Raw genomic sequence first — 12,341 nt, forward strand, 5'->3', positions numbered from 1 at the left:
CACACTCACAGTTACTCAGGGATAAGAGACAGCGGGGGAAGAGAGGTGTGTGTGCATACCTGCAGCCCAGTGTGGTCTGTAGCAGGGTAGTGATCCCCACACAGAAGAAGATGGTCCCTATGAGCTGACTGGTTGCCCACTGGTCAAAGCCGACGCACATCGCCTCAGAGAGGAGGAACGGCACCGCGATGGTTCCACTGAAACATGTCAAGTAGTGCTGGAAAGACAAGATGGCAGAAGGTCGTTCCTGTTTGTTTTTTTTCACCATCTACTATAGAAATTTAATCCACCCCCTTCCCAAAAAGCCCCCGATAACAAAGCACAAATGTTTAGTTTTATAATTTGGATCCTCATCATTCCTTTAGGCTCATAAGTGGAAAATGGAATGGAAAATATAATGGGAAGTCTTTGACCCTCAAATGAAACTATCTGCATTGTTTATATGGTTACCATATTCCCAGAATAGATTAGTCTATTTCCCCATTTATAATCAGGGTACCAGTCATCCAGTTCTCTACTATGGGAGTGGACAATCCAGTTCCGCTCCCACCTTGCTCCACCTGGAAAGTCCCAAATCTAAAGAAAAGCCTGTTTACCTGTGCAAACCACAAAGAAGTCTCAGGGTGAACTGAACAGTTAATTTAATATTTGCATTTATGCATCAGCTAACCATTCTTAACAGGCAGATTATTAAACTGATTTATATTCTGGGCACAGTTGGATTAAGAGGACGGAAGAGAAAAAAAAAAATAGACGTCACTGACATAAAACATAGCTTAAAAAGCATCTGCCACACCCTTATCATAGAGTGTGTATTTGACATTCTCAGTCCATATTAACCTCCTAAGACCCAAACTCTTCCACGGCATGCATTTTTAATTTCTCTTTGATAGTTGGGCTGATTGGGTCATCATGAATGTAAAAACAAAGAATTACCAGATTTTTTTTTTTTTTGTACTTAATTTTTGTTTCTAAGAAAAATGAGAGCCACAGATGAGGATATTCGTTTAAAATTTCGATAGAACAGTAGCAGTATAATGTCCTCGTAAGTGGATATCAGGCCCCTGTACAGCAAAATTGAGTACTTTGGTCTAAATAACCCAAAATGTGATGTCCACATATGTGGACGCAGGGTCCTAGGAGGTTAAAATAATTTAATGTGTAGGTTTACCTGTAACCCCAAGAGCACACAGAGATACCAGGGTGGGGTGTCTTCAATGGTGTAGATCATATCCGACCTCCTTGCATCAATACTGTCTGTACTGTCCAATGTCTCAGACATTGAGCTCTACACACATAATGAAACACAAACAGTATTATTATCATTTTAATCCACTTTCCTCTGCATCAGTGCATGTACTTTACATAGGATGTACAGGAAAATAGCTGCCACATGTTGTGTTAGTGCAAGAGACAAACGTGTCAGAGCAGATCTGAGGAGAGCTCTGTTAAATGTCTCAGACAGAGCTCTACACAGACAATGAAACACAAAGAAACTGTATCCTGTTAATCTACGCTTCTCTTTACATGCTTGCTATATGACATGTACTGGAAAATAATGTTATGTCAGTGGAACATGTCTGAGCCGATCTGTGGAATTTTATGAATGGAAAAATACCAGAGGGGGTAAATTTCCGTCTTACAGAAAAGTGCAGTGTCATGGTGACATTGAGAGCAGAGAATCACAGAGGAAGATAAGGAGTCATTCTGATGAGTTGGTCTTTTCTACTAAATATCTCATCAGCATCTTTCTGTACTACAATGAGGTTAAAGTTTTTATGTTAAAAAAAATAAACCAGGAAAACAGAACAACAAAACGTAATTTTTCTAACTTCTACTTTGGAGATTAGAATTGAAAACAACAGCATGTTTACAGCAGAAGTTTATACTATAAATAGTGAATCACATGAAAGGGTTTTACTTATAATGATATGGCTTTTGTTTTCAGGGAAAACACAGGAATGGATACTTGTCATAATTACAGGTTTTAAGCTTCATGATTGCCACTTACTGTTAAAAGAAAATGGAGGTCATAGCTCACTTTGGCTTGTTTTTATAAACAATGTAAGACATGGGTATACATTCCCTGATCTACATCCTGTAGCTACGGCATCAGTGCAAATTCAGCCTTTTATGGGAAGAACATTTTAGAGAAATAAAAACTTCTTTAAGCTTTGCATACCCCTTTTCAATAACATTTAAGGTGAGCATTTTTAGAATAGATAAAAACTTTGCTTACTTATTTTTGTTGTCTCAAAACAAAAGTTGAAAAGCATCTATTAAAACTTACTGGATGTGATTTTTAAAGAAACAAAGCAAACTTTGCTACACATCACAGAGACATCACTAGGTCTTTAGACCAGTGGAGCATTGAGGGCTGTTTGCTTTATTATTAAATCAGTCTTTGATAACAATCTCAAGTATGTAGGTGAAAGATGAGTTGGGGAAAAAAAGGAAATCACTTAAATTGTTTTGCTGAGCGTGGCTAACAAAAAAACCCACCGAGTCAACAAAAGAACTTTATGAGGAAGCTTTTTGAGTCATTGTGCCAAAATAGTGACTTGGCTCTTTCAAAATCATCCTTTAAGATGACGACAAAAACTCATGAGGAATTCACTTTGACGGTTTTTACTCCTAAGTTACCTTTTCGCCTCCTTGATTATCTTTAGTGTAGATGGCCATCAGCTCTGTGTTCTCAGTGTCCTGGTCACCACTGGCGCCGCTGACTCCATTTACCACCACCTAAACAAATACAAAGAGTTTCACGTCAACATTTTACTATCCCAATTTGCCAGAGCATGCAGGAAAAAACAAAAATCAGTTTCTCAAAAGCAGGTTTGGCACAATGCTCATACCTTTCGCTTTCAATGTAGGTTTTGTCAGCGTGCCAACATGCAAGCTGAAGCAATGTCAATATTTGTGTGTGTGCGCCAGTCTATATGTTACGCAGTGTGGAAGATCGGATGCACTTATGTCCCCTGGACATGGAAATGTGCTTCCTACAGTATGCAAACTTGTAACCATTCAAACAAATTTCAATAATTGAATATGCATTTGAGGTTTATGCACGAGAGTGCGGCTTTGCTGCATTTGTCACAGCATTTAGGTTAAGAACAATCAGCAACGAGGAGGAGAGAAAGCAGTAGTTTGCATAGTCAGGAGTGTATGCAAATGTGCCCACCAAACCCAGAGTTTTTACTCTACAGTCCTCGCATGCAAACATATGGCATGCATAGGCCTCCAGATTAAACTCTGAGCGGTGGAGTGGATATTGAAGGTTATCAGGGAAACATGTCAGATCACCAGGACAATTAAATGCACACAAAATGTCAGGCTCATGTTTTATTTCCCTTTATGTTCCACTGAACAGCTTCAGTAAATGTCTCCAGAGAAAATTCTTTTAAAGAGGGAACAAAGCTTATCTAAGTTTCTAATAGGAAACCAGCTGGCTCCGTGGTCACCCTCAAAGCTCTATGGGAGGATTTATCGTAGTTTATACCTTGCTTAACCTGTGTCACCTGATTATTTAAACATTTAAGGGTATTAAGAAGCCACATGAAAATTAATTTCATGTTTTTCCCCCTCTCTTTTAGGACATGAAAGGATGTTTGCTAGCACTATTTAAATCTTCACCAGTTCCTGAAGGAAATTTCAGGTTCTTTTTTGTGGGTTTTTTTTTTTCTTTTTCCATTATATGGAAACATTCTGGAGAAGTGCCAAATTAGAGTTGCTTTAGGGGAAAAAAAGATTCTGCAAATACAACTAAAACTTTTTCTAAAATGAAAAAGTACCTTATGCAATGTGAACACTTTTAGACTGTATGGAAACAATATGGATATTGTTAACTGTAAACAGTCATTTTATATTGCATGTAGGACAGGCTGGGTTCATTTTTAACTCATGCTGTATGTCAAACTTAATCTGCAAAGCTGTGCAAATAATTGAGAGCACATGGGGTTTCTTACAAGTTACAAATTATTTTACTTTTATTTATATCTTATGTAATTTTATGATTTAGTTCCAATGTACAGCACTTTACGTCAGCTGTGGTTGTTTTAAAGTGCTTTATAAATAAAGATGATGATAATTATAAATAGTCAGTCCTTCTGTTACCTGGGGCCTTGTTATGGGACCAACATGCTAACATATAGGTAGTCCAAATGTCTCTCTCCTCTCCAGTCTTAAGATGCCTCAAGGGGATCTTGGCCAGTCCCCAGACCTCATGACCTGATCCCTGCGCATGTCGGGATCTACCCTGGTCCAAAACCAGATACAGGTGGTAACTCTATAATAAACCTTACTGTGAGAAGTGGCCATAAGAAAATCATTTGTAATTTTCACTAATAAAGGTTGGTCATATTTAAGATGAAGCATTAATTAACAGTAGGCGTTCTTTAAGTAGTCTAGAAGAAACGGGGTCTAAAAGACAGTGTATGTGCAAGTATTCATCTCAAGGCAAAAGTTCATACTTCATACTATTCTAAATGCTCTGATTTCGACAGTTTCGTTCTCTTGGCTGTGCAGGATTAGCAACTGCAGATATCTGGTGAGATCTGGTAAGATGGTTATCTCTGCTGCACAGACCTGACTGAGCACAACAGTCCACACTCTCCTAATTGTAAGGGGTAGTCAATCAGTTGGCTTAGTGTTAAAGAATCCCAAATGGCTTTTATTAAGGGCTTCAGTAAGATAGAGTGTAAGATAAATAAGAATTATTTTAATCTTTGAATCATGCAACGCAATTCTAGTAGACCAAAAATATAAACTTAAAAGGAGCATAATAGCTTCTCTTGTCAGCACAGAACATGGGCAAATCTCCTGCAAGAAGTAAAACACGTATGAAAAAGAATCTCTTAAAACATGCTATGTTTTAATTTAATGGAGCTATAAGAATTAACAAGCATATTTGTGTGGAGGAAATCAGATTTGACAAATGTCTCTGTTGTGATTTTGCCCACTGACCTACATAAGGCAGCGGCCTGGTGCCAAGAGGACAAACAGAGGAAACGGATGGAAAAAGTATCGGCTGCAGCATGCATTAAGTGACCATGAAGTAAGAGGTTCGTGTGTGATTGTCTGCTCCAACACATTCCAGGCAAAAAGCAATGCCAAATATGATTGCGTGAGTCAGAAAAGAGTAATGTGAGGAGATGTGGGACAATCCCAACTATGTGCAAACCTAGGGCTGCACGATTTTGCATAAAATGAGAATCACGATTTTTTGGCTTAGAATTGAGATCACGATTTTCTTTTCCAGTATAAATATTTATTGCACTTATTAACTGCACATCAACTTCGTAACAGTTGAGACTGAACATAAAAACAATAACTAAACATAAAAACAACAAATGTCTCACGTTTTGTTGTTGCTGCAAAATGTTGTACTGCTTGAAATTCCATCTCCACCGTTGCTCGACACTGTGTGTATAGAGCAGGTAGTGCAACAATAGAAAAATAGTTGCGGGACGGCACTGTGTAGCGTTTGTCTAGGGTGTTGCTCATTTTCCTAAATCCCTCGTTTTGCACAGTGTTGATGGGAGCCATATCTTTGGTCAGGTGATAAGTGATAGCCTCCGTAATTTCTTTGTGCCTGCGGGAGTTCGATGTGTATAGGGAAGCGCTGTATAAGGTTCCCGTTATTGATGTTTGGGTGGTTGACCGGGACGGATTTTTTCCTGTCACTTTCTCGTCATCCCTGACGTGCTCTCCGTTGTTTTTTCCCCTGCTAATTTTAGCATCACACGGCACAGCTTCTGTATCACGTGGTATAAGGCTCCGCCCTTGTCATTTGTTGAGCAGGAAGAGTGAGCGCTTGTTTTCATACAGATTACGTCCCGGATCAAAATGCGGTACAATCGTCGTCGTCGTCGTCTTTTTTTTTTTTTTTTTTTTTTTTTTTTTTTAAATCGTTGTCATTTGGAAATGAGATCGCACATAAGTATGAATCGAGATCGCGATTTTCTAACGATTAATCGTGCAGCCCTATGCAAACCCCTGTCTTTGTCTTCATTATACAAGCGTGCTTTAGGTGTGTCTGTGGTCTCTGTGGGAACATTTTATTTATGGTTGTATGTACCGGAATTGGGTAGAAATTTGCCCCATGTTTGCACTCCTCTTCATATTTTCCTCCTTCACTGCTGCTGTCCATCGAGTTGGAGGTGGTGTTCTTCCCCACGCCCATGCTTGTGTCTTCGTCTTCTTTCTCGTTCTCTGTTACTCCTTGGTCTTGCTGTGGTGTGGTTTCAGATGAATCCTTCAGGGTGATTACATCGTCTAGGAGTGCCTCTTCTGCTTAGAAAATGAGACAGATGAGGAGGGATTAATATTTGATTTATTTACAAGGGCAACATTCCTGTGATAAAATCAGGGCACTGCAGGGGCTGATGGGTCAAAATTTCTGGTGGAATATATTAAATTCTCAGACTTTATTTTTTTTATTCTTAGTGTGATTCACAATAATAAAGCAACAGCATAAACACAATTAAATTGAACTGTTCATTAAGGGATCATGAGCCATTGTTCAATACATATTTAACTAGCTAAGATATTGCTTTTTCACTTCAAGATCTGCATTATTGATACCTGGTGTCCTTTGAAGAACCAAGACAAAGTTAAGAAGTTTTGTAAAAGCACAAGAAATAATGATGACATAGTTCTAATTAAGTAAGATCCGCTTATTGGAGCTATATAATCTGTTTACATCCTGATAAGAGAGTTCACAGAAGATTTGGGAAGTGAAAACTACTCACAGGTCTAGAAATCAGCATGTAACTGTTCACATGCAACTTTATGCCACTACTACATTTATGGATTTTAAAAGTAATTCCAGGTCCAAAGCTACTTTTTAAAAACCCAGAAGACACAAATATTACCCCTTTTGAACTTTGTGGATCTAACAGAAAGTTTATCAGTGTGATTGGTTTTCTGTCTAGTTGACAGAATATTTTTTTCCTGCATTTCACTTTGGGGGTTTTTTTTGCTTGCTTTTACATTCATATGTGAAAAGTTAACCAAGTCTTGATTATATAATACCTTAATGTTTTGTTAGTCAAACAAAAACAACCCAAGAAACACCACTCTGGCCATTATACAGATCATTTTTCACTATATTAAGAAAACGGTCATCTTAATCTGCCTTAATCAAAACAGCCTGCACAAATTGTCAATAACCAGATAACTTGTGAACTAACAAGGGATACATGTCAATCAGTAATCCATGCTGCAAACAGGTCTTTGACAAACAAAAAAAAGGCACAAAGAGGAGAGCCCATTAAAAGAAAAATAGTATTTGATAACAACAGGAACAAAGATCACTGTGCGATGATGCAGGAGGCAGAAGGATTTTTTAAATCAATGTCATTTCTGTTTCGATCTCTTTTTGTTTATGCCTAAGCTGATTTACAAATTTATACGATGCCTTTTGTGGTCAACTGACACATCCCTAGAGGATAAAATGCTGCGAGTATTTTACATGTGACCTATCATCCAAAAGCCAGGTGTTCATGTATTCACATGTCCCTGGTGTGGTGCTCTGGCCTGTGTAGAATTTTAATTAATATGCATGAACTGTCTTGTTGTGACAATAACGCACGCAAACATATAGAAATTACATAAATGTCCCAGAAGTACACAGATGTAAGCATAGGTTTCCAATGTGATAAACTAGAAACAAACTCCAGATGCATATTTACACGTCTAAATAACTGAACAAAAATAATAATAGTGACGTTCATTAGGACAGCTGTATTAATGAGCACACGGACAAATTCTCACTGAGTGAAAACTGCTGTATACATCTGATAAATACTCTGATAAATGATTGCCAATGCAGGAAGTGAAGATCTCCACACAGGAAAGAAAATATACCCACCAGCACTTTTTGTAAGTGTGGTTTATGTCACCAGTTGTCATTTTTGTGGTTTGTTACAGCTTTTTAAACTTTAGTGAAGTGATATTGCATGACTGCAGCTGTATTTGTCACTGTTAAGGAGGAGAGACATGCTATAATTACTAGAAACCAAAGTTTTTTTATGGCTTGGTTGATCCCTCTAACTGCACTTTTAAAGAAACCAGTCCTCGCTGACATCTGTCACAAGCTAAGGTATATGTGTCGCTTAATCAAGAATGTTTGACTAGACCTTTGATCCTTTTCCATGGCCTTTATCCCCACTTTCTACACAAAATATGTGTAATAGACTCTTCAGTACCACTTTGGTCTCAAAAATGATGGCTGGAAAGCAAATTTTCATTGAACTTGTACTTTTCCATCTCATCGCTATCTAGAAGACAGTACTACTGGCATGAGCATCCTGGTGACTGCATTTTGTATATTTCTAAATGGCTACACTGGGAAAAAAAAACCCCCTCAAATTTGTATTTTGCATGTATTAAGATTTTCAAAGACCTTTTAATATCAAGTACCACGTTATTTTTTTAATGTTAAATCATTCTGATCACTAGATTTTGACTGGAGTATGAACTAAAACAATTATTTTGATGCATTTCCCGTTTGCTCGTTACTGAATGAGCTGAAATTTTAACACGTTTTAACAGCTCTACAGGAGTATCATGGTACGGAAAGATGCAGACACTCATATTGTGATACTGGTCTCAGTTTACTGAAGCCAGATATAGTTTTCCAACCATTTGATCTACGAAAAACTACATGCTTACAATTTTAATCTTTAAACTGTTATCAAATGTCAGCAGCTGTCCACGTTGCTTGTGAATCCCGTTTTTGTTGTGGCTCATCGTCTGTGTTGGATTTTGTTGCATTTTTCAGTTTTTGACATTTTCAACCTAAAGCCCTCCCAAAATATCCTCTCCCACCCAGTCATATTCCTGCTTGCAGTGTAAGATGTTGGGATAGTTGTAATACCTAGATGACACATCCCATCACTCCTGCCAAGCTGGGCGGTTGGGAGCATCTGTGTGGAAGGAGCAAGAGAAGGGGAAAGGAGGAGGCAGTATAAGAGAGGACGTGAGGGGAGGGGAGGGGGGAGAAGAGGGGGAGGAAGCACAGAGAGAGACACAAAAGGGTCAAGGATAAGGAGGAGGAGGGAGGTGAGACATAAGTTAATTTGACAGATAGCATTTAATCACAAGCAAGAGTTATTAGTGTGACTGATGTGCCGATTGTAATTCAGACTCTCAGCTGAAACATGGTTTCAGGAAGGCGGCAAGAGCTGTAGAGTATTGCAAGCCTTCTGGCACTTCAATAAGTGCATGTCTTAAGCACCTTAAATTGGTCTTATGAGAAAAGTGAGGGCCCAGCTGAACTTTAAAGACACTTTAAGCACACTCATAATTGCATGTAAAAGCCATCTCAAACTAGTCAGACAAGTTTTAAAGAGTTAGGACCAGATTGTAATTTAAATTGTAGAACAAAAATCTATCGCCTCTGCTAAATGACTCAAAAAGATCTAAGTCGTACAGAGACAATAAGGCAAGTAATTCTGTCCAGCACACTTCATTGTGTAAGGATAACTTTATGAAAACCTGAATCTTAATGTCCTGGTTGTTATTCTTATAGGTAATAACTGAAAGACAATATCACCAAATGTGGCAGCACTCCTCATTCTTCTTGGCATGTTGATTTTCATTTCAGAGTCATCAATTTTTAACCAGGGGCTTAGATTTCATTAATGGTGGGCCATTTGTTATTGTGGAGGCCTTCTACTTAAACACTTGAATCACACTTGAAATTATGGACTGATATCAATTTGTTTCTGATACTAAGGCCATTATTAACTCTGCTTATAAGTCTAATTATCTATTAATTACCTTATTCCTGTGAAAACAAAGAAAGGTTTCCATTGTGAATAAAACAGTTTTATACGAGTCTGAGCACAGAATAGAAACACTACAGGGGAGAAATAAAAATAAATAAATCTTACATGTGAGTCAAGTGTTCCCATCAGGAGCTTGAAGTAATTGTTTTGCATCATACAACCACTTGTCACCATTATCAGTTCCTTTTATCACTGCCAATCTTTGAGGCATATGATGATGGATTCGATCATTTGCTTCTTAATTTTTACCTCTACTTTAGGCTGTGACTTAACATGACAGGAAGGCTCAACAATAAACTTCACAAAAGCAATTCATTCAGCTCCTTCAACACTCTTTACCCTGCAGCTCTGCCTTTATTTTTTTCTCTTGCTTATTATTACCAAGTTCACTAGACACTTACACTCAATTATCTATCAACATTTTGTTAGGTAAACCTGTTCAACTGTTTGTTATCAAATATCTAATCCACCAATCACAATACAGCAACTCATTGCATTTAGGCATGTACACGTCGTCAAGACGACTTGCTGAAGTTTAGAAAGAACATCACAATGGTGAGTTGCATAAGTGGTTTTGAACATTGCACACTTGTTCGTGCCAGACAGGCTGATCTTATTATTTCAGAAACTGACAATCTAACGGGATTTTCCCCACATAATCATACCTAAGGTTTACAGAGATTTTTGAAAAATGGGCTACAATACTCATTGGCTCAAAACAGAACATATGTCTAATGAAGAGTGTTTTTCCTGTATCATCATCAGCCTTCCAAGGGGAGACTACTCAAGTAAGCATAATCAATAAGGCAGTGATTCTCATATCTGTGCATTTTCCTGCCATTTGATAAGCAAAGTGTTCCATTAAATCATTTTACTAAAAGCTACTAGTGATTTTGTTTGGCTCTGTTTAAAATCTGTGGGCAAGACAAATTTCCTCTATGCAAAATATTAGCTCAGTGTTATCACAGAAATCCCTGCCATAACTACAAAAATAAGAACGTCATACTAAACCACTATCCCTTAATATTGTCACATGATGAGTTATTAATCTAAGCAATGAATACTACATACAACACAAGAAATGACGGCACTTAATTAAGCTCAGTGCTGCCTAGCCTATGGCTCTCTCAGTGCTGTGAATCATCTCAGAGATGTGGAATAGAATAGAAAGTATCCCAGCAGCCTGTCTGCCGGTGATGATCGGAAATCTGTGTCGTTCCCTCATCCCACCCCCACCACAAAAACATGGGGAACTGGAGCGAGAGAGGAGAGAACTGAAACTGAGTATATGCCATTACACAACAAAATCTGCAGTTTTATAATCATGAAATGTCACATTATGTAAAAGCAAACATAACAGGACAAAAACAGGGAAAGTATTCATGTTTGTAAGAGAGACGATGTTAGAGAGATGGGAAAGCAGCGAAGAAAGAGTGAGACAAGAAGGAACAAAGACAACTGTTGTGGTTATTTTAAATCATCCAAAAATACACAAGCTGCTGGACATTTGAAGGATCTATAACCATGGTAACTCGATCTGCAGATCCACTGCAGGCCTGTGCCATGTTGTTCGTTTCCACACCAGATGTTTGTGTTGGTGCTTTCATCTCCAATTTATGTGACAGCATGCACATGTGTATGAGGACCATCCCCTCCAGAAGTTAGTCTGGGGCTCAAAGTATAGACGACATTATGCCTGCTGCAGGACTGCATAGTTCAGTTCAGTCTTTAGTTCAGCAGCAAGCACTAAACTAATGCTTAAACTGCTGCTGTCACAACTACAGTTTAAAGAAGTAGCAACCCCTTTCCTAAAAATACCAACTGAATAAACTTCGTAGAAAAGCATGACTTCAGATGTTTGAAACACAAAAAAACCAAACAAACAAAAAAAAACATAACAGACTTTAATTAAACTATTACAGACTGGCAAAGGTTTTCAAATAATTTTCATCCAATTTAAAAAAAAAAATGCATACAGATTTCCAACACGGTCCAGTCAATCTGAGTCAGTCTGTGCTGTTGAGTGCAGCTCATTTGCAACGAGCCGATTGCTTACCTGTGTTATTCGGCAGTTAAATTGCAGTCCTGCAACAATTACTATTTAGGGATTTTTTTATTTTTTTTTATTTTTTTAAATCTCACTCTGAAAGTAGTTTATATGAACTTGCCTAATGTGAATTCTCCTGCAAGTGGTTGCAGACTTGTTCCTGTCTTTGAAACAACCATTTAGAAGGAAACAAGATTTCAAGTTCAACACAATCCACTTTCCCCCAGCATAAATTTTTTTTTTTTTAATTAATTCTTATTTAAAAAAAAAAAAAAAAAAAAAAAGTACCAATGTAAACTCTCTAGCTTTTATTTTTTTCCCTGTGATCCTATTACGCAATATCGGCCAGTCTTTTACTTTTCATTGTCATTTCCTTCCGTGAGCACTGGTGGGTTGAAGGACAACAGTAGCACTGTACTTCTGTTATTTTTTTGTGTATTCTAATCCATGTCTGGGAGGTGCTAATGAAAACAAGAGTTATAATATCGTATTTTCTCCTAATG

At 37.8% G+C, this 12,341-nt stretch overlaps 1 protein-coding gene across 7 annotated transcripts in view; it reads right to left on the reverse strand.

The window, feature by feature from the left end:
- slc23a2 (solute carrier family 23 member 2) overlaps window positions 1–12,341 on the reverse strand; it is a 38,594-nt gene that overhangs the window by 13,847 nt on the left and 12,406 nt on the right. For 3 of the 7 annotated variants that reach the window (XM_040050973.1, XM_040050974.1, XM_040050975.1), the window contains exons 2-5: window positions 6,077–6,288; window positions 2,644–2,742; window positions 1,172–1,288; window positions 60–217 (exon numbers count right to left, since the gene is read on the reverse strand). In XM_040050973.1, coding sequence (XP_039906907.1) covers window positions 60–217; window positions 1,172–1,288; window positions 2,644–2,742; window positions 6,077–6,181 — 479 coding nt within the window. In that variant the 5' untranslated portion in view covers window positions 6,182–6,288. Of the gene's footprint in view, window positions 1–59; window positions 218–1,171; window positions 1,289–2,643; window positions 2,743–6,076; window positions 6,292–8,878; window positions 8,928–12,341 lie in introns of all 7 variants that reach the window. The other 4 variants (XM_040050970.1, XM_040050972.1, XM_040050969.1 and 1 more) reach the window with 3 other exon arrangements.

This window comes from Simochromis diagramma, unplaced genomic scaffold (assembly GCF_900408965.1).
Source record: "Simochromis diagramma unplaced genomic scaffold, fSimDia1.1 OVJJ01000131.1, whole genome shotgun sequence".
Taxonomy (NCBI): domain Eukaryota; kingdom Metazoa; phylum Chordata; class Actinopteri; order Cichliformes; family Cichlidae; genus Simochromis; species Simochromis diagramma.